Source organism: Neomonachus schauinslandi, chromosome 10 (genome assembly GCF_002201575.2).
Source record: "Neomonachus schauinslandi chromosome 10, ASM220157v2, whole genome shotgun sequence".
NCBI classification, from domain to species: domain Eukaryota; kingdom Metazoa; phylum Chordata; class Mammalia; order Carnivora; family Phocidae; genus Neomonachus; species Neomonachus schauinslandi.
The window spans coordinates 75,143,626-75,166,387 of NC_058412.1; the positions used below are offsets into that span (position 1 = coordinate 75,143,626).

Genomic DNA, 22,762 nt, shown 5'->3' on the forward strand with positions numbered 1-22,762 from the left:
GAATTCAGCCTTTTTGTTGTTGTTGCAAAACTTTCATGAACTTTTTATACTTGGTTCAAACTATGAAAGGACATTTTGATAAGCGTACATAGGGCACACATTTTTCCCTTGGCCCGGTGGTGGTCTGAAGACGTTTTTGATTGCCACGACTAAGGGTTGCTACTGACATCTAGTGGGTAGGGGCCAGGGATGCGGCTCAACATCCTCCAGTGCGGACGACAGTTCCACAATAAGGAAGATCCAATCTTAAATGTCACTACTGCTGAGGTTAAGAAACTCTGCTCCACAGGGACAAGTAAGGAGGTTGTTAGCAGTGTCTTGAATTGGGCCAGTGACCGCAAATGTGCAACTATCTAGAAACTGATGATTAATCAGCTGGGACGGAGTGGGGTTTGAGGGCAAGAACGACTCCCCCAGTTCTTGCTTCCTTAGGGCATGAGCTGACAGACAGAATTCAGAAGGAGGAGCTAGTTAGGTAGAAGTGAGGCAAACAGAGGAGTTTGTGGCAGGACATCAAACAGGGCTGTTTGAAGGCCACCACCTGAAGGTCTGAAGCGATGTTCTAGAACTGTCAGTGGTACCCATTGTGGTCCTCTATTTCACCCAAACCTCTGAGACAATTCCATCCCTCTTGCCTCAGAGAATGGCTACCACAACCAAACCAGGGGACAAGGAAGGCAATTTTTGGGTGTGTAAGTCTCACGTGATTTCTCTGAAACTCACGGCGGAGAAAGAGTTCTGTGAATTTCAAATATTGAAGCCCTAACAAGCTCAAGGTATAGAGAGCATTGTCATGCTATAGCAGCTTGGGATAACAGGCAAGTCCAAGTACTTTTTCTCTGAGATGAAATAAAGATGCCACAAGTGGGGAAGAGGAAGGACAAGGGGGATGTGGAGGAGGAGGAGACGGCCAGGACAACAGTATTGGGGGGGTACCCAATGGACAGGAGCAGAATCAGCCTCAGTACTGCCCTGGCTCCCCCTAAGCAGGCACCAAGGAGCTGCCTTTCCTGATTGTACCAAGATGCTATATCTGGGGAGAACCACCCCAAATCAGCAGCAAGCACACCCCTCAGGAATGACATCCACCCATGGGCGGCCTTCTTACCAACAGCTCAGAACACTTGCAGATCCCAGCATAGAGGGAAAACCCCATCACCTGTTCTTGGGTAGAGCTGGAGGGAATCCACAGTCCATTACAGATGAATGCCAAAGTGATCTCCCACTGCTCCAGTTGCATTTCATAGGCAAGTTTCTCTTGAGCTGTTTTTTGGACAAATTTTTTCCATCATCTTCAATTTTTATATCATCAGAGAGTGAATTCACTTTTCACCCTAAATATTTTCAACCGTCTTTATTGCCATCAATAAAAAGCAAAGATTTTTCTTTGTTGTTTACTTAAGCTTATGGGATACATTTTCTAGCTACAAGATAATTTTCTAGTTCCTGTTTTTTAAAACATTTATTGGGGCACCTGGGTGGCTCAGTTGGTTAAGTGGCTGCCTTTGGCTCAGGTCATGATCCCAGGGTCCTGGGATCAAGCCCCAAGTCAGGCTCCCTGCTCAGTGGGGAGTCTGCTTCTCCCTCTCCCTCTGTCCCTCTTCCCCACTCATGTTCGTTCTCTCTCTCTCGCAAATAAATAAATAAAATCTTTTAAAAAATATTTATTTATCTCTTTATTTATTAACTCTGCACCCCTGGGTGCGTTTGAAGGCAGAGATGTTGTTTTGTTCAATATCACATCCCTAGACCATGGCACAGTGCCCAGGATGTAGTAGGGGTCTGTTGCGGATGGGGTGGTGTGTTTCCTGGATCCCCCTTTTAGGATCATGGCCCTCATTCCTCGAGATGTGGTTAGTGTTAGCTGATCAAATAACTGGTTGATGCAGAAGGACAGAGGCTCCATGTCTTGCCAAACCAACTCCAGAGCTCCCCATAGGATTGGCTAAGTCCTCTGTGGCAAATTCATCCCCGTTCAACCCTTCCTGACCAGTTCTGTTTCCATCAAGCCTTCTCAGGGGTTGTTCTCAAGAGTACTCCCCAGAAACACTCTCTTCCACAAACCTCTGCCTAGAATCTATTTCCCGGGAAACAGACTTAAGACAATGTTTAATAAATATTTGTTGAATACACGGATGAATGGGCTCTTCCATTGTAAACTGTGAGGTTCCTTATCCTGAGCGGAGATTATTGTGGAAAACCTCTGACCCTTATTTGTATATTTAACATTTTACTTGGTCATCTCAGGCCCTAAAAGTCAGAGTCCGCACTCAAATCATTCACCCAGCCTCAGGGGCATGCTTGGCTTCTATGTGATGATAATATCAATACCCACTTGCTTTAGTTATATTGTCATTTGACCAGCAGATGGCAGAGGTGACACTAGGAAAGGCACTCTTTCTGGACCTAGGTCACATACTCCAGGATTTAACATTAAACCCAAATTACCCATTTTATACCACCAATTCGCAAGCCTTCGTAATTACGGCATTGTTTCATTTTGTAGGAAAGTGTCACGGACACAATTGGCCTCATTTGCATATAAAAAGGAGCGTTCGGAATATAACGGAAAGAGCCCTGGACTAAGTAAGCATCAGAACCACTGCACACTGGTCATTTGCTCCATTTGAACTGTTTCTTCATCAGTACAATGAGAACGGAGGTTCACAGGTCTGTTGTGAGAAATACATGAAAGATACTGGGGCTGATCGAAGGGACCGCAAGTATTCCTCCCTAGCCCAGGAGGGGCTGGGTGTGCGGCCCCGGGATGGAGGTGTAACGGGAGGGACTGTACCTGGCTCCCAGAGTGAGGGCTGGAGTGAGTGATGCCCTTGAAAGAGGCCCTGGCTCCTGATACACGCACTCCAGTCCGAGGCAGGCTCCCGCGCGCGCCAGAGCAGCTACTCCTCGGCTTATGCGCCCCTCTGACGTTTCTTCCCTTCCTACACGCTGGGATTCTGACAGTCTGAGTCTGCTGTTACTTCTTCCAAGAATCCCCAACTTCTGCCCTTGCTGATGTGTGTGCCGTGAGACCAAGAAAGGAGGGCGGAGTTTGGCCGAACTGTTCACCGTTTCTGGGACGGTCGCCTCACTGCCTGGATTCACCCATTCCCGCACCAGTGGCCGGCTTGGGGAAGAGGCCAGGGCCAGCCAAGCCGGGGCACTTTGCGCCAGGCGTCGAATCACGTGCCACCGAAAGGCGGGGATCAGAGAGGCGGACGTGGCCCGAGATGCCACCGGACTCCTGGAGCCTACCACTCAGGGGCCGGAGAAGTACCACCTAGAGAACGCTGCCCCGAGGGGAGGAGCTTCGACAGTCATGTGACCACGAACCCACCCATTCTGCTGCTTCCACCTGGGCTACGTGGTCCTTTTCCAGTTCAAATCTGGTTCAAGGAGTGGACTGCGCCAGGGATCCAGTGACCCCCCCCCCAAAAACAAGGACTGTCGCCTAAATTCCGAAGACTTAGCCGTGCCAAAGGAACACCTCCCATCTTTTTGAAACTTTGTGATGTTTGTACCGGGTGTTCTCTGTACTAGTTTGCTGTGGTTATAAAACGAGCCGAATAGCCTGCATTTGTATTTGTTTTCTCTTTCACTCTTCTCTGTCCCATGTTTCTTCTCTCCTCAAAATCTAACCCTTAAATTAAAAAAAAAAAAAATCTTTTGGAGAGAAAAACCCGAAACTCAAAAACCCCAGCTGCATGGGTTTAGTTTCACCAGCCCTGAGGCTGCCTGAGCTAAGGGGCTGGAGACAGTCAGCCAGGTGAATACCCCAGCACCCGGCTGGCTTGGACACTGAGGTCAATGGAGGTGTGCAGCCTGGCATCCACTCTCTCCTTTTTCCGTTAGGGAATGTATTAATGACAGTAACATAATTCAAATAGTAAAAAATGTTAACTTTTTGGTGATTACAAAAACAGGCCTTAAAAGAAAAGTTTATTAACCCAGTGCTACAACATTAGACAGTTTAAGAAAAAATGTTCACTCAATCTAACCAGCCTGATAAACTACTTTTTCAAACACATTCTCTTCCAACCCTTATTCATAGTATTTGTATTTTTATGAAGTTGTAAACATACTGTATACATAATTCTCTGTTCCAATATTTTCAGCTCATATTATTTTATAACTATTTTTCCTTATTACTTAATTTTTGAATTACTTAAATTTTCTTTTAAAGATTTGATTTTCTGATGTAAAAAGTATAAGCAGCAATAATGCTGAATTTTAAAAACACAATGTTGAAAACAATCCCATTTACAACTGCACCAAAAATAATAAAAGACCTAGGAATAAACTTAACCAAGGAAAGACCTGTACTCTGAAAACTATAAAACACTGATGAAAGAAACTGAAGAGGACACGAATAAAAAGGTATTCCATGCTCATGGATTGGAAGAACCAATATTATTAAAATGTCCATACTACCCAAAGCAATCTACAGATTTAATGCAATCCCTATCAAAATACCAACATTTTTCACAGAGCTAGAATAATAATGAACAAAACACACATACACACAATATCGAGCAATTTTCATAATCTTCTATTTGAATGTTGTATTTCATAGCATATTAACAAGTTATTCTAACATATTTTTGGGTAAGAAGTTAAGAAGTTAAACTTCTTTAGAAATGTTTTTTGTACTTTTCTCTATGAATGCTATATTCCACATGAAAAAACATGCTATTATTCAAACAATGCAGAAATAGCATGGAAAATGAGGGCCTCCTGTTAATTCCACTCCCCCCAAAAAACCACTGACTACAATTTGCTGAATATTCATCCTGGCTGAACTCCCTATTCAAAGGAGGAAATAATTCCGTAGTTTGCTGCCACATAGTGGTAAAACAAGCAGCACTGCCCATTAACACTGTAAAGAACTTGATATCCATTACCCTAACCCAACAAATATTTGCTGAGCTACTTATGCTCAGCACTGCGCTAGGTACTAGGGATCTGAAGATGGTCCCCGTCTTGGAAGGACTTGGAGGAAGGCTGACAAGCACACAAATAACTGACTAAATGACAATGTTATAACCGAGACAAAAATCTAAGTATGGTAGAACAGGGATTTCTCATCAGGTTTCACCGAGGAGGTGACATTTGAGCTGGGTCCTTCAAGTGTGCTGAAATTTCCTCAGGTGGGAATAAGAAAGACCCTCCCAGCAGAGAGCACAGCACAGCACATGAAAGGACAGTGCTTTCAGGGACTATTGAGGTCACTCAACCTGGAGCCTGGTGTATGGGGAAGGAAGAGAGGAGTGTTACATAGAAGACAAGCCACTGTGTGCTCTTAAGTAGGGAAGGGATCAGAATGGCTTAAAAAGACAAAGTCTGAAGAACATCTAAAATGTTCCTTCCTCACAATAAATCTAGTTTTTATGTTTAAATTCCATGGCATCGGGGCGCCTGGGTGGCTCAGTTGTTGGGCATCTGCCTTCGGCTCGGGTTGTGATCCCAGGGTCCTGGGATTGAGCCCCATATCGGGCTCCCTGCTTGGCGGGAAGCCTGCTTCTCCCTCTGCCACTCCCCCTGCTTGTGTTCCCTCTCTCGCTGTCTCTCTCTCTGTCAAAATAAATAAATAAAATATTTAAATAAATAAATAAATAAATAAATAAATTCCGTGGCATCTTCTATGAAAATGTATGCCATTAAAGGCAAATAACTTTGTAAGAAAACATGAGCATTAATGTTTCCTTTAAGGTATACTGTGGAAATCATATTCACACCACTCTTAAATAAATCATTCTATAGTTGTGATTCCTTAGCTAGTACTTTTTAAGCCTTGAGGAACACCCAGCAGATGTGCTATAGTACTGGGGCAGCTAGCCTCCAAAATGGCACTCCCCAATAATATTGGCCTCCTGATATTCACACTTCTGTGTCATCCCTTCTCACAATGAATAGAGCTAACCTTTGTGACTAATAGAATGTTGTTGAAATGGTGTGTAACTTCTGTGGCTGGGCCATCAAAGTCATCAAAGCTTCTACTTGGGGGCGCCTGGGTGGCTCAGTCGTTAGGCGTCTGCCTTCGGCTCAGGTCATGATCCCAGGGTCCTGGGATCGAGCCCCGCATCGGGCTCCCTGCTCCGCGGGAAGCCTGCTTCTCCGTCTCCCACTCCTCCTGCTTGTGTTTCCTCTCTCACTGTGTCTCTGTCAAATAAATAAAATCTTTAAAAAAAAAGCAAAAAAAAAAAGCTTCTACTTGGCTGTCTCATGTGCTCATTCTGGGGAAGGACTACCCCCATGCTGTGAGAATGTTTAAGCAGCCTGTGGAGAAGCCCACATGGAAGGAATTGAGGCCTCCTGTCAACAACCAGAGCCTCTGGGTTAAGTCATCTTGGAAGTGGTTCCTCCCACCTCAGCCAGATCTTCCAATGACTACAGGCTCATGAGAGACTCCTGGCCGAAAGCACTCAGCCACATACAAGGCTGCTAAATTTGACCCATAGAAACTGTGAGAGAGTAAAAATGTAGTGTTTTAATACACTAAGTTTTGGGGTTAATTTATTATGCAGCAAGATAAATAACAAGAACTTTGCTTTCTTTTCATTGACTGGGGGCAAACATATTAACAAATAAATTTATTAACAAGTAACAAGATTTCATCTTATATTAAAAAAATGACACAATGTTCTTATTCATAGCTCTAGAATATGCTTTTGGACTTCATTTTATTTTATTTATTTTTTAAGATTTTATTTATTTATTTGACAGAGACAGCACAAGCAGGCAGAACAGCAGGCAGAGGGAGAGGGAGAAGTAGACAGAAATAGACTCTCCGATGAGCAGGGAGCCCGATGCAGGACTTGATCCCAGGACCCTGAGACCATGACCTGAGCCAAAGGCAGTCGCTTACCGGACTGATCCACCAGGCGCCCGTGGACTTCATTTTAGACATGGAACTATGAAATAAGGCTTTTTATGAGGGATTCTTTTTTTTTTTTTAAAGATTTTATTTATTTATTGGAGAGAGAGAGAGTGAGAGAGAGCATGAGAGGGGAAAGGGTCAGAGGGAGAAGCAGACTCCCCACTGAGCGGGGAGCCCAACATGGGACTCGATCCCGGGACTCCAGGATCATGACCTGAGCCGAAGGCAGTCGCTTAACCGACTGAGCCACCCAGGCGCCCTATGAGGGATTCTTTATGTAAATCATCATGTATTGCTGGCAGATTACCACAAACTGTATTTTTTTTAGGAGGTAATGGGACTATAAAACTGACAGACTATATCATGCTTTTCGGTTATGCAAAACAATACTTACAGGAGAAACTTACCCTGGATCAGTACGAAGTTTGGCTTATATAGAGACTTTTATGAACAAGTATTAAATGAGTAGACAATTAAAGCCCTTTTTTGTGGTTTTCAGAGATCAAATTTTAATTATTCAAATGTCATTCCAAATGTCAAAGATTTTAAAATCATTACGTATGAAAATGTGTCATTAAATAAGTATTAAAAAATCCATTCCCTAATTGAGGGGAAAATGCTGCTTCAACAGGTACGTATTTCCAAAGCTAAACTATACTGAACAAAACATGGATATATTGATTATTTTTCATGATTTTATGTAGTCCACTTTTACAATAAGAGGTCATTTAAGTGTTTTTACACTTTTATATACTAAGGATTATGGATTCTTTAAAAATTCCCTTGAATGCATTTTTACAAATAAAATAAATAGCTACTTAAAAAAAGTTCACGGCCCAAATTCATAGCGTGTTCTAGAAAACCTCAAGCAGAGAATTTAAAGTGGTTTCAAGCTGGTAGGGCCAGGTGGTTACAAAAACAAAAAGGTATCTTCTCTAAACATGTTACTATTTGAATCTTTAAAACCCAAACCTTCATTGCCTCTAATTCCCAAAGAGTTACTGCTCCATTTATTTGACCCTGTGTAATGGAAGTACTAGATTTGTTTCTACTTGATCTTGCCATTTCCTCTCCTAGTCTGTTTTAAACCCATTCAAATCCACTCCAAATTTTTGCCCCATCACTATAAATGGCAATTTTATCTCCCCTCCTTGCTCAAGCCAGAAATCTTGGGATCATCTTTGACTCCTCTTTCTTCATACCCCATATCTTATCCTTCAGAAAAACCTGTTAGCTTACTTCCAGATCATAATCCAGAATCTGTCCATTCCTCACTCTTTCCATTGCTACCACCCTGGGCTGAGCCACTAGCACCTTGCTAGCCTAGTTTACAAGAATAGCTTCTTCACTCACTGGTCTTCCAGCTTCCACTACAAAGTATCTCCAGTGATTCTTTTGAAATGTAAATAACCCTATTACTCTTCTGCTCAAAATGACTCCCCATGTCAGACAGTAAAAGTCCTTATAATGAGCAATCGGGCTTTACCTCATCTAACTCCCCTTGTCCCATTCCCTACATCCTACCCTCTTAACTCACTTGGCTCCAGTCACCCTGGCCAACTTGCATAGCATTAGTCTCTATGTCCGGATCTCACCACCCTCCCCCTCACCCCACCCCAAGTCTCAGCTCTTAGCGTAGTGTTCGGCACCTAGTTATTTCATTTTTCTAAAGGAATGAATCATCTGACGATTTTTATTTTCTGCGTAAAATACATATCCCAAATGGGGGATAACTTTCAAGGCCACCGGCTGGCAACGCTCGGACAGTTACCGCTCATGAAGTATTTGCTGAACGAACAAAAGCACTCGGCATACGTTCGTTCATTTCGGCGCTTATTTTAGTTAAAACTCTTAGCGTGGCTTCGGCTTAATGCCCCAATGACCCCACCTCCCGGCAATTTTCTCCCCTTCTCTGCGCTCGGTAAGCTGCGTGGGAGAAGGGTGGAATGTCTGGATTGAGGCAAAGGTGCTTCCCAGGTACTCCAGGTCTAGACTTCCCTGAGGGGAATGAAGCCGGTAAGCTTGCACGCGGCTGGATTCACCCCTCCGCTGTAAGCTGAGCACCCTACACACTTTAAAGTCTACCCAAATCCACTCGCTAACACCCGCTCCCGGTGACATCACCACCGCTCCGAACTCCTTATTGGAAGAGCTCAGTCGCTCAATTCTCGCGATGACTCCAGTTCCAGGTCCCCTTGCTTCCCTCCCATCGCCCCGAACCGGTAGTCAACAGACCACGTTGCGAGCCTCGGAGACATCGTAGAACTAGACCAGCTCCGGTACTCGTCTAGACGGCTGAGACTCTTCTTAGACGCTCACGGGCACGAGGTTTGGCTCCCAGGTTTCCTGTCTGCCAGACCCGCGCTAACGCGCGACTCTTCACTGTTCGGCTCCGCCACTTTGCTAGGGCAGCTGGGCGATTCGCACCAATTCTCGTCCTTTGCTATCGCGAGAATTTGGCGGTTGTGCTACAGATTTCCGGTCGCTTAGGTCCCCACGGAGACAGCACTTTCGCCACTTTTTCCGGTCACCTGTGGCTCTCCGGACTCTACGTGGTTCGGAAATTACCCAGAGAATGTGGGAGTCAGCCAGAAAGGTGTAGGTGGGAGTGAAGCAGCGGTCAAAAGGGAAACAGCCAGTGGGATTTAGGAGTACAACTTGCTGAGCATCTTCTGGCCACTTCTGGAGCGTTGTTGTAGGGTGGGCACGGGATATTCCCCTATTGGGGAGGCCCAGTTCATTAAGACAAATGTTTAGGCATCCGTTGAGCACGCATAAGCACCGAACCAATTTTTGTGTAGTCTTGAGGGTTCCACGATCAAATCCTGCTGTAAACTTACCATTCACCAGAGAATAGTCTCCCTAGTTATCCGTCTCTATCCCTTACTAAGTTTGTGTATTGGTCACTCTCCTAGGAAGTGATCCCCAATTATTACCCTAGATCTAAGCATGTCACTTTTCAAATTCTTCCCTTTTCTTGCCATTATAGCTGTGTCCATTTTTATTACCATTTTCTGTTAAGTGGTTTTTCACATTCCATCGCTGTATCGATTTCTTACTTTGCAGCTAGGCCATAGGTTCTTAGTGTCAGGACCAGCTTGTCACTTAGATATGGAATATACATACCAGGTAGTGCACTTTTCTGTTGTTAAAGGCATACATTTCTGACAGTGTTTGTTAATTTATTCATTTGTTTATTCATCAAATATTTATTAAGCACCGAATATATGCCAGGTACTGTTTTTGGAATTGAGAATTAAAACAGTGGATAAAACAGATTAAAGTTGCTGCTTTCGTGGAGTTTATTACTAGGGGAGACAGACAATATACAAATAAAGAAGTTACTGCAATTTTAGGTAGTAGTAGTACTATGAAGAAAATAAAGTAATGGAAATGATCTGTGAGTGGGAATGGTGGCATTTTAGATAGAGTGGTCATGGAAGGCTTCTCATAGGAGGTGCTATCTGAGAAGAGACCTGAAAGATGGGGAAAGATCTTGCAAAGATCTGGTGGAACAAGCATTAATAGGCAAATGTATGAGGAAGGGCAAAGTGCCTTAGATGGTGACTAGAAGATTGATTTGAGATGAAATGCAGTGGAAGGCAGGACCAGATTACTTGGGCCTTGCGGGCCGATGTCTCAAGTTGGATTTTATTTTAAGTGTAACTGGAAGCCCTTGGAAAGTTTTAAGCAAGAGAGTAATTAGAGTTGATTAGAGTTTTAAAAAGATTGCTCTGATGACGATGAAAAGAGCGGACTCCTCAGAAACCAGGGAGAAGAGGGGAGACCAGTTGTGAGGCTGTTGAAGGAGTCCAGATGCAAAGGGTTCATTCCGTTTCTGCTGGGATATTTCCAGGGTTGGGAAATTCTCCGTTTACAAGACAGTCCATCCCATAGTTGGACAGGAGAATTCTTCCTTTGCATTGAGCTGGGATCTGCCTCCCTGAAACTTGCATGGACCTTTCCGAATTCTGTAGCAAGACAGAACACATCTCTTTTTCTGACAGTCCTCCAACAACAGCAGCTGCTCTGTAGCACTTGTCCTGTCCTCTTTTCTCCACACCTTTGGCTAACCGGGAAGGCACTGAGGTTAGTTGGGCCTAGTTTACTTTTGGAAAAATCATGCTGGTTTTTTATGGTTATTGTTATTACTAAAATGAAGGTTGGCTGTATTTTAAAATACAAAGACTGGGCCATAATAGGTAAGAATAACTTTAGACAATAATAAACTCTTGTTGAGCTTAAAAGATGTTTTTCTTTTTTGAAGCAGAAATTCTTAGATCAGTGGTTCTCAACTTGGGGCCACTTTGCTCTCCAGGAGACATTTGGCACTGTCTGCAGGTATTTTTTGGTTGTCATAACTTGCGGGGGAGGGAATGCTATTGGCATCTAATGGGCAGATGCCAGGAACGTGTTAAACATCCTACAATGCATAGAATGACACTGCATAGCAAAAAATTATCTGGTCCCAAATGCCAGGAGTGCTTAGGTTCAGAAATCCTGAATTAGACAATGCTTTAAACTCTCCTTTTTTGCAGTGACTGCTATTAATTCTATTTAAAATGGGTGTAAAGAAGAAGAAAGAAATGCAAGTAACTGCAATGACCATTTGCCATCAAGACCTTGAAACTTTGAGATGTAAGTGATTTCTGACTTAATTTGTTTGCTTCTTTTCTGGGTTGCAGAGTATTTGTATCTCTGAGACTCACTATCACATGATGTTCAAACTCTTACTATTTAATTTTTCCATGTTCTTTACATTCAGTTTTGCATGTAAAATGGTTTCCTAAAAATTCTGTCTTCAAACCAAGTTCTGCCTGCTTTTTTTTTTTTTTTTGGTTTATAAATACTTAGATTTTTCATAATGCATAACAGAGGCAAAGGCAAACTCATATCCATACATTGTTATATCCTTAAAGAAATTTGTGTGTGTGTGTTCTCTAGCTTTGGCTGATGTGGAAGGAAAGAATCTGGCTTCTTTGCTGTTACATTGTGTACAGCTCACGGATGGAGTGTCACAAATCCATTATGTTAAACAGGTAAGACTACATTGATATTCATGGATACATCTTGGAGATTATCATGCTATTATGGACATTTAAAATTAACTGACAGTTTTTGGCTCCCAATTATTTAATATCAATGTATCATTAAAGAGTAGGGTTTTTTTTTTTCCTTTTCTGTTCGTTGTCTAATCTCATTTTATTCAGAGTATTGGTAGAAGCCATATGCAGGCCTCCGCCACCATTGGGTCTGTAAAGAGATAGGACAGTGAGCCAGCTGTGCATACCTTTTTTGTGGACATAAATTTTAAAAAATTCTTTCTTTTTTTTTTTTTAAAGATTTTATTTATTTATTTATTAGAGAACGAGCAAGAGAGAAACAGCATGAGAGAGGAGAGGGTCAAAGGGAGAAGCAGGCTCCCCGCTGAGCCAGGAGCCTGATGTGGGACTCAATCCCAGGACTCTGGGATCATGACCCGAGCCGAAGGCAGTCGCTTAACCAACTGAGCCACCCAGGCGCCCAAAAAATTATTTCTATTAATTTGAATCCTTACAACTTTTTAGCAGATACATTTAAAAGTTAATTTAAAATGTAAAGATTGTCCTGACCAGTATTTCAGTATTAGGATTTACCATTTGAACGTGCATAATTTTTTTAGAAAGCAATTAAATATATTATTGGTTTTTCAGTAGTGCTACAGAATTCCTATACCTTAAGCCATTAACAAGTCTAATTCTTAGTAGAGGTGGGTCTGGAGGGTAAACTGAGAATTGGGGATATGGGTTAAAAAGATTAAAAAATACTAAAATAGGTGTTTAAATTGGTATTCATAACAATGCAGTGTAGAAAATATTACACGTTATAATTGAGACTTTAAAGAGTATTTGAAACTATGTTACTTTGCTGTATATACTTGATATTAGAAAAAATTACGATGACTTTGAATTTTTTGGATTGTAGATTGTGCCTTTACTGGAGAAGGCAGATAAAAATGGCGCATGTGATCCCACTATTCGAAGTTGTTTGGATATTTTAGCAGGCATTTATCTTTCTTTGACTGTAAAGAATCCCTTGAAGAAGGTCTTGGCAAGGTAAGGGAAAAAAGGAAAGGAAGTTAAGTATTATAAATGTTCAATTTGACCAAAAGTAACCAGTATTTAAAGTTCTCCTGGTTTAGTAAAACTAAACTGAAATACGTCACTAACAATTTCATTTATATGGTCTCTGCTTTGTTTACTTATGACAACTTTTTAAAAATGTTGAGGGCTTTTTAGGTCAGAGGCCTTAATAAAACCGGCTATAGGTTGTAGTTTGCTGACTCCTGGTTTAGTCCATTTATATTAATGCAGTTATTGGTTAAGTTTAATCTGTCATCTTGCTATTTCTTTTTCTTCTGTTTTCCCCATTTGTTCTTAGTTTAAACCTATTTTTAATTACACAGGTAATACCGGAATATATGCTTGATGTAAAGACTTCAAGCAATACAGAAGTGAGCAAAATAAGAAGTGAGCCTTCTGTTTCACTCTTTCTGGCTTATCTTACTTTTTTTAGTAAAGGTCATCACTTAACATTTTTTTATCTATCTTTTTAGACCTTTTCTTTGGGTTTAGTGTGTGTATCATATTATATTTTAGTTCTGATTTTTTTACATAAATGGGACTATACTTTTTTTTTTTTTTTTTAAGATTTTATTTATTTATTTGACAGAGAGAGACACAGCCAGAGAGGGAACACAAGCAGGGGGAGTGGGAGAGGGAGAAGCAGGCTTCCCGCAGAGCAGGGAGCCCGATGTGGGACTCGATCCCAGGACCCTGGGATCATGACCTGAGCTGAAGGCAGATGCTTAACAACTGAGCCACCCAGGCGCCCTGGGACTATACTTATTGCTCTGTAGCTTGTTTTTTCACTGAAGAATGTCTTAGAGATACTTTCATGTCAGCATAGTCCTTATTCTTTTTTTTTTATTTGTGTGAAAAAACATACAACATAAAATTTGCCATCTTAACCATTTTTGAGTGTTAAGTATATTTACATTGTTGTGCAGTGGATCTCCAGAGTTTCTTCATCTTGTAAAACTGAAACTCTGTAAATATTAAGCAGTAAATCCCCATTTCCTCCTCTCCCTAGCCCCTGGCTACCACAGTTCTACTTTCTGTTTCTATGAATTTGATTACTTTAGTTACCTCATATAAGTGGAATATTTGTATTTATTTTTTTTTTGATTGGCTTATTTTACTTAGCATAATATTCTCAAGGTTCATCCATGTGGTAGCATGTGGCAGGATTTTTGTCCTTTTTAAGGCTGAATTACATTCCATTGTCCATATGTACCACATTGTATTCATTCATTCATCTGTTGATAGACATCTGGGTTGCTTCCTCCTCTTGGTATTGTGAACAGTGCTGCTATGAACATGGGTCTGTAAATATCTCTTTGAGATCCTGCTTTCAGTTCTTTTGGATATATACCCAGAAATGTGATTACTGGATCATATGGTAATTCTATTTTTAATTCCCTGAGGAACCTCCATATTGTTTTTCATAGCGTCTGCACTATTTTATGTTCCCACCAGAAGTTCTTATATTTTCCTACACTTATAAATATTCCCGTAATATGGATATACCAAAATTTTTATGGACTGCATTACATATTACTTAATCACTTTTCCACTGATATTTAGTTTGTTTTGTTTTCATTATTCCAACAATGATGCAGTGATATTCTTAAATACGTATATGATTGTTATGTGTATTTCCCTGAGATAAATTCCTATAAGTGGAATTTCTTGACCAAAGCCATTGCTAAACTGTACTCCCCCAAAGCTATTCCAGTTGATACTCCTACTAACAATGAATGAGAGTGCCAGTGTCTTCATATCTTTCAAACACTGGATAATCTTTAAACCATTTCTAATGGGTAAAAAAATAATACTAGGTTTTACTTTTCATTTCCTAGATTACTAGTGAGATTGAACATTTTTTAATATGTGGCGTTTTACTATTTGTGATTATATATCTTTTGTATGTTTCCTTGTTAGAGTGTCCTTTCTTTTTCTTATTTAAGTAAATTTATTTAATGTGTCAAAAAGCAAGTGATCAGATACTGGCCAGTTCTAGGATTTTGGGAAGTAGTCAACAATGTCATCAAAGATCTTGATGTTTTCCATTTTTCTCCCATGTGTTGGCCGTATCTTCTTTCAGAATTACAAGGGGGCTGTAGCAGTTACAGCCACCTTATACAGACATGATAGCATCCAAAAAAAAAAGAAAAGGAAATTTCCTCTTTTCCATCTCTTTTTATTGGAGAGAAAAAACATTTTGCAAAAGGCCCCAGGAAACTTCCTATCACTTTTTGTTGTCAAGATTGGGTCATATACCCTCCTTCTGGTTGTAAGAATAGCTGGGAAGCAATACTCTCACACCTTTAGCCTCTCTTATACCCATGCCAATAAAGAAGGGCATGGGTATAAGAGCTCTAAATAGATTATGTACCAAATATTCCTTTGTTTTATTACTTGTCTTTAAACTTTTTTTGTGGTGTGTTTGCTTTATAAAAATTACAAAATTTTTCTTGGTAATCAAACCCACTAGTATTTTTCTTTATATAGATTTCTGAGTTTCATGCCTTCCTTATGGATGCTTTCTCTACTATAAAAGCATATAAAATTACTTCCTTGTCTTTTCTTAAAATACTTCATCTGGAACTAAGCTTTGAGTGGAGTGTAAGTTAGAGATCCAATTTAGTTTTCTTTTCCATATTGGGGAACCACTTATCCCCAAACTTTTGAATAGTCCATCTTTCCTATATATGTGGAATGCCATTTTATTATGTTCTGTGTTCCTGTATAAACATAGATTTGGTTTTAGACTTAGGTCTGTTTGTTTACTCACCAACATCACACTTTTATTTACTATAGTTTGATAATGTAGTTTAATTATATGCTGGAGTAAGTCACCCCTCTGGTGACTTTTCTTTTTCAGACTATTCCTATTTCTAAATTCTTTTTCTTCCAGAAGAGTGTTAGAACTGTTCAGTCAAATTTTTTTTAAAACACTTACTGGTTTTCATTTAGATTAATTGAAGTAAAATTGACGCTAATTGAATTTATTAAGTAAATTTTTATTGACCATCTAACTATATGTCAAGTAAGTGTTCTAGGCATTGAGGATACAGTGAATAAAACAGTTTAGAATGGAGGTTACAGTCTTTTTTTTTTTTTTTAAGATTTATTTATTTGAGAGAGAGAGTGAGAGCGCGGGGTGGGGGGAGGAGGGGCAGAGGGAGAGGGAGAGAGAATCTCAAGCAGAGGGGCGCCTGGGTGGCTCAGTCGTTAAGCGTCTGCCTTCGGCTCAGGTCATGATCCCAGGATCCTGGCATCAAGCCCCGCATCAGGCTCCCTGCTCTGCGGGAAGCCTGCTTCTCCCTCTCCCACTCCCCCTGCTTGTGTTCCTTCTCTCACTGTGTCTCTCTCTGTCAAATAAATAAATAAAATCTTAAAAAAAAAAAAAAGAATCTCAAGCAGACTCCCCACGAGGAGCCTGGTGCGGGACTTGACCCCATGACCCTGAGATCATGACCTGAGCCAAAATGAAGAGTCGGACGCTTGACCAATTGAGCCACCCGGGCACCCCTGGAAGTTACGTTCTAAGACCAAGATTGAAAATAGTCAAAATAAATTAGGATATATAATATCCTAATATATAGTAAATTAGGATTAGATGAAATAAATGCTATGGAGAAAAATAAGACAGTGAGTGGGGGATGGGAGCACCAAGGACGAGGTGACGGTTACAGTTTATGGAGGTCACTTCAGATGTCTTTGCTCAAATGTCATTGATAAGGTGATATTTGAGATTGACCTGAAAGGGATGAGGGAATGGTTATTGGGTCTATTTGAGGGAAGCATGTCAGGTGGAGTAAATGGCAAGAGCAAAGGCTTTGGTATATCATCGCAAGAAAGGAGGCTATGTAGTTAGAGCTAAGTGAACACGGATTAAGATGAGGCTGGAGAGATAATGGTGGCGTTAGAGTGTGTAGAGTCTTGTAAGTCATTGTCAGCACTATGGCATCTAATTTGAGAGGGACAGTGTTGGACGATTTTAGGCAAAAGACTAACATGGTGTTTTTATAATATCACTCTGGCTACTCTATTGAGGCGGAGAGCAAGATGGAGGCAAGGAGTTCCAATGATTGTGGCATGAAGTTAAAATTTTCTGGCTGTATTTTGAAGGCATAGTTCAGTATTCCTTCATTTGTATGATTCTCTCCCCACTTCATATATCCACTTGCTACATGGTTGTCAGATATTTAATACTTGGTTTTTTTTCCAGCTCACTAAATGGCCTACCTGAATTTTTTCTAACTGAGGCTATACAAAGTTTTACTTCTCGTCTTCAGGAAGAATTGAATACTACTGACCTATATTCTTATAGGAAAGTAACTGACAATATATCTTCCTGTATGGAAAACTTTGACTTGGGTAAGCCAGCTCTTGTGTAATACTTTTTCTATCATTACATCATTGTTTTTAAATGATGTTAATTTTGGTCCTGGGGCTCCTTACCAGTGTTAATTTTTTTATCCCCACAGGTAGAGCAGGAGTTAATAATCTTCTTAAAAATGGTAAGTCCTGTTATTTTATTTTATTCTGAGGGGGTAACTGCTTGTATGAGTCATTTTAGAACTGGTTCTTTTTCACTTTCTTGGCAATGGGTAGTCTTGCAGATTACTAAGGTATATCATGCTCCTTGCTTTTAAATTCCTACTTCTGTACCGTGATACCATTATAGGTAGCACTAACTTAAAGTATTTTCCTATACTGACATTAAAGTTTACAGTTTTAGGTTCTGCTTTGTCATTATGTGTTCTTTGGTTTCAGTGCTTCATTTTCTGCAGAAGAGTTTAATTGAAATCTCAGAAGAAAATAGGCAAGTATTACGTGTTTGGATGCTTGTGGGGATGTGCCTGTACGCCTGAGGTTGTGTGTTGTCTTTGTACAAAGGAAGTTTAAGAAAAAGTTTCCAGAACGTGCTTCATTCCATCCCTCTCTGTTAATATTAGACCTGATTATTGAAATTTATTCTTTAGAGGTTTGATATTTAATTTAAAAAACCAAATAAATTCTTAGGAGAATGTGAGAATGAGCTCCTTTCTCCCTGAGTGTTCCTTACTTATAGCATCCTGTTCTTATTTTATGAATGAAATATGAAATATCTTGTTATCTTTCTGAGGATATCAATGTAGTATTTTGTTTTGTTTTTTTAAATAGTTTCTTATCTTTACATAGTCCTATTTCTTCTAAGTTGCTTTTTTTCTGTTTGATGCTTTCAGTCACTATATTCGTTGCTAGAAGCTTTTGTCAGAAGTCTGGTGATTTTTGGCCAAGCGCTCATATTTAAAGATGGGGCACTGAGAGTTGATTTGAATCTGTGCATATGGGTGGGGTTGATTGCACGTTTTATTGTAGGCTAGTTTAGCTAGGCTCTTTCTTTGGAAAACCTTTGATATCAATATCATCAGGTCTTTTTGCATGGGTAACAGATTCACCATGCAATCAAGCCATTGGCTTAATATTCTGGTTGCTGAGGGAGTGAAGAAAGCTGAGGTTGTGGCATTTGGCATTCATTGTTCATATATTTACCTGATTCTCTTGTTTGCACTATGGTGTTCCTGCCTTATCTGTGCATGTTGTTTTACCTTCTCTATAACTCTATAAGCCAGTTATTTGCTGGTTTTTACTCTTTAACAGACTTGTAGCCAGTCTTCCTATTTTCTGCTGTGTTGAGAGTAGACTGAGGGGGGCGGGGCAAGGATAGAAGCTGGGAGACCAGTTAGGAGGCCATTGCAGTAATCCAAGGGAGAGATGAGAGTGACTTAAGCCAGGAGTAGCAGTGGAGGTGGTCTGATTCTGAATATATTTTGAAAGTAGGGCCAACAGGATTTTCTTACAGATAGAGTAGGGAAGAGGGAAGTCAAGGGTGATGACAAAGTTTTGTAGGTTAGAGATCCCAACAGGTGGAGCAGGTTTGGAGTTGAAGATGAGTTCATGTGGTTGGAGATGTCTGTTAGACATCCAAGTGAAGATATTGAGTAGGAAGTTGCATATACAAGTCTGGGATTAGCAAGAGATGTTCAGGCTGGAGATACAAATTTGGGAATTATCAGCATATATAGATTATAATTTAAAGTTTATGAGCTAGATGAGATCAGCATCAAGGGACCAAAGTAGCTGGACCAAAGAGGGAGAGTAAAGACTGAGTTGTGGAGAGCTGTAACATAAAGAGGTTGGGGAGAAAAGGATGAATTAGCCAAGGTGTCTAGGAAGGAGTGATGGTGAAGTAGGAGAAAATGGAGGAGAGCCTGGTGTCTTGGAAGCCAAGTGAAGAAAGCGTATCAAGGTTGAGAGAGTGTTCAAGTTTAGAAATTGTGGCATTCTTGGGACACCTGGGTGGCTCAGTCGGTTAAGCATCTGCCTTTGGCTCAGGTCATGATCCCAAGGTCCTGGGATCGAGTCCTGCATCAGGCTCCCTGCTCAGCGGGAGCCTGCTTCTCCCTCTGTCGCATCCCTTGCTTGTGTGCTCTCTCTCTCTCTGACAAATAGATAAAATCTTAAAAAAGAAAGAAAGAAATTGTGGCATTCTTTCTTGATCTTTTATTTTTACTCTTAAAAAAGGTGAAGTGAGGTTAGTCATTAGCTGAGAAGGAGGAAAATGTTGAGGTCAGAGTGTTGAAAGTTTGCAGTAAATGTCCCCATAATTGGAATGTTTATGGGAATGGAAGAGAGAGGCATAAATGTCTAGTATAATCTAAAATGAATTTTGGCCCTTTGAGGAATGTTTCTTTTGCAGAGAGATAGAAATGGGGACATTTTTATGTGACTTTTCTTTTGTAATAACATCTTTTCTTCATTATAGAAAATTTGCTGGAAATCATATAGTTCAAACGCAGTTGATGAATGACTTGTTGGTAGGCACTAGAGTTTCAGTGATGTTAGTGCAGAAAATACAAGACTTTCAGAGAATTCATTTGAAGACTTCCGGTTCTCCCACATGGCAAAGTATGTGTGGATTGCTGAGTATTTTCACCAAGTTTTTAAGCGATGGTAAGTGTAAAACCATAAAAATGATGATTATAATTGAGTGTCATTCAGCTTTTGCTAATAATGGTATGAAATGTTTGATACATAGCTGAGATGTAGGACTTCTTCTCCCCCAGCCCCTTAAAATGGGGAAAGGCCCTGGATTATGAGGTTTTAATGCTTTTTCTTTCAAATGTGCCAATTCTGCAAGGGCTAATGTTGAAGAACTTTTCTAAATGTGGATGTGTGTATTGTAAAGAAGAAAACCTAACAGTCTTAGTGTTGAAAAGCTGCAGACTTTAAGTGGCAAAAGAAAATTCTTGGTAAGAGATTTCCAAATTTGAATGGAAGATCTGGAAAGGTGAATGTAACCCATACATTTCTCCTTAGCAGCAGGCATTATCTTCAAGTAACGACAGTAGTCCTTGTGGGGGGTGGTCATTGTCCCCCTATATCTCTCATATGTTGCTTCTATCCAAATGAACTGTTTTACTGGGAAGCCAAATAGTTAATGAGAGGAAGTCTCTCTTCATAAAAGCCTTCTGGGCTGGGTGCCTGAGTTCGATGTCTCACCTTGGATGCTGGGTACAAGGGTGTTCACCTTCAAATAATTCATTAAGCTGTACACTTGTTTTGGGTGTTTTCTATGTCATTGTGTGATATTACAGTAAGATTAACCAAAAAATGATACTTAACACATAAGTATTTATAAAAAGTTAATTACCTTTTTACAAAGACCCTTACTTCATGTTCTGTATGGTCATGCATGCATGAGTATTATTAACTTATTAAAAAATTATTGGGATCAGTTTAGAGTTTTTGTTTGTAAAGAGCAGTAACTGACTCCGGTTTTGCTAGGCTAATGGGAAAAAAATAGTACCTCATTGTTTATATGTCTTGAATCCGGGTAACTAGTGAAAGTGCTAGCTATCTTGTCCGGATAGTTTTATTTATTTATTTATTTATTTATTTATTTATTTATTTAGGCTTGGATCTCAGGTAGTTATTAAAAGGAAAGGAAAGTTAGTTTGAGACACAATTTACAGACATCTTTTCAGAGAATACTTGATTTTTAAAAGAGACTTTGTTATTTAAAAAAAAAAAGACTGGTGAAATGTAGGGAAGACCTGATTTTAATACAAGCAGCCTCTTTTTTTTTTTTTTTTTTTTAAAGATTTTATTTATTTATTTGAGACAGAATGAGAGACAGAGAGCATGAGAGGGAGGAGGGTCAGAGGGAGAAGCAGACTCCCTGCCGAGCAGGGAGCCCGATGTGGGACTCGATCCCGGGACTCCAGGATCATGACCTGAGCCGAAGGCAGTCGCTTAACCAACTGAGCCACCCAGGCGCCCCTACAAGCAACCTCTTTTTTGAGCAGTTGATGGGGTCTATCCAGTGCTGTTCTTCCCCAGGGTTTTAAAGCTTCCCGTATCAGTCAAGTGTTTGGCTACAGGTAACAGAAAACTAAATTTCAGGGACTTCAGCAAATGTGCCTCCCTGTGCCCCACAGAACGTGAAGTTCAGAGGCAGGCGATCCCGAATGGCTGTTTGCGGGCTAGGACCCAAACATTTCTGCCTTTCTGCTCTGCTATCTTCAGCATGTTGGCTTTCACGCCCACATTTTTTGCATCATGGCTGCCATTTGACTGCTGTAGCTCCAGACATTATGTCTGTGTGTAAGGCAGGAAGGAAGGCCAGTTGCATCCTTACCTTTAATCAGAAAAACAAAAGTACCCAAGTACCTGCTTACAGCCCATTGGCCTGAACGCTCATGGCTACCTTTAGTTGCAAGGAAGATAGAGGAAGCAAGTGTCCTGCCTTTGGCTGAGTACATGGATGCGCCAGTCACAGTTCTGTTAGCAGGGATAAAGGACAGAATGGATGTTTATTAGGTAGTTTATGGTAGGTATTTATGATTCTTAGCCCAGGTTGAACGATTCACCATATTTGGTAAACTTTCTCACAAAACAGAGGCTGATAGAAAACAAGGAGAAGATAGCAAGCCAAGATTGGTTGCACTGGGTACAGTGCCGGTAATAGCAAAGTTTGCAGTTAGCACTGATGCAGGCTCTTTACACAAGCCCTGAAATCACGTTAAGAAGAAGTAATATATGTGGGGGTTGGGATGGAGCAGCATCAGTGCAGGAGAGACAGGTGGTATTGCTGCTACATGTGCTGGGGGGAGAGGAAGAGAGAGTGGGGGTTAGAGGAGAGAGGAAGGAATCACATCTATGAAGCATTTATGTGCTGGGCATAAAAACCTTATGTTAATTATGCATTTAAACTTTATAATAACTGTCAAATAGGGGTTATATTTTCTCATTTTATAGAAGAGAATGCTGGGTCCCCGGGAGGTTAAATAACTTGCCCAAGGTCTGTTCAACCTAGGAAGTGGTCATGCTAGAAATTGCACCCAGGACTGTCTGACCCTGCACCATGTACTTTTTCCACTGGACCAAAGTATCTATTGTCATTTAATACATGCTCTCTACTTTGTTGTCAAATAGATGACCTCTTACAGACAATTCAGAGTACGTCTGGATTAGCTGTTATTCTTTTTATTAAGGCTATGTTTCACCCCCCTGAAAAGATTCCTGATTTGGTGAGTGCATCTCCTTTGTAGAATTGTACTTTATTGATAATTAGACACATGTTTGTTTTTTTTTAAGATTTTATTTATTTATTTGACAGAGAGAGACACCACGAGAGAGGGAACACAAGCAGGGGGAGTGGGAGAGGGAGAAGCAGGCTCCCCGCTGAGCAGAGAGTCCAACGAGGGGCTTGATCCCAGGACCCTGGTAT

The 22,762-nt window shown here is 40.7% G+C and overlaps 1 protein-coding gene across 4 annotated transcripts in view; it reads left to right on the plus strand.

Moving 5' to 3' along the window:
• Positions 1 to 6,797: 6,797 nt before the first annotated feature.
• Positions 6,798 to 22,762, plus strand: part of THADA (THADA armadillo repeat containing) — a 323,565-nt gene continuing 307,600 nt past the window's right edge. For 3 of the 4 annotated variants that reach the window (XM_021701169.2, XM_021701171.2, XM_044918620.1), the window contains exons 1-8: positions 11,440 to 11,515; positions 11,822 to 11,916; positions 12,842 to 12,972; positions 17,213 to 17,361; positions 17,472 to 17,504; positions 17,761 to 17,809; positions 19,796 to 19,983; positions 22,468 to 22,562. In XM_021701169.2, the coding sequence (XP_021556844.1) occupies positions 11,440 to 11,515; positions 11,822 to 11,916; positions 12,842 to 12,972; positions 17,213 to 17,361; positions 17,472 to 17,504; positions 17,761 to 17,809; positions 19,796 to 19,983; positions 22,468 to 22,562 (816 nt within the window). Of the gene's footprint in view, positions 6,854 to 11,415; positions 11,516 to 11,821; positions 11,917 to 12,841; positions 12,973 to 17,212; positions 17,362 to 17,471; positions 17,505 to 17,760; positions 17,810 to 19,795; positions 19,984 to 22,467; positions 22,563 to 22,762 lie in introns of those variants that run through there. The other variant, XM_021701170.2, reaches the window with a different exon arrangement.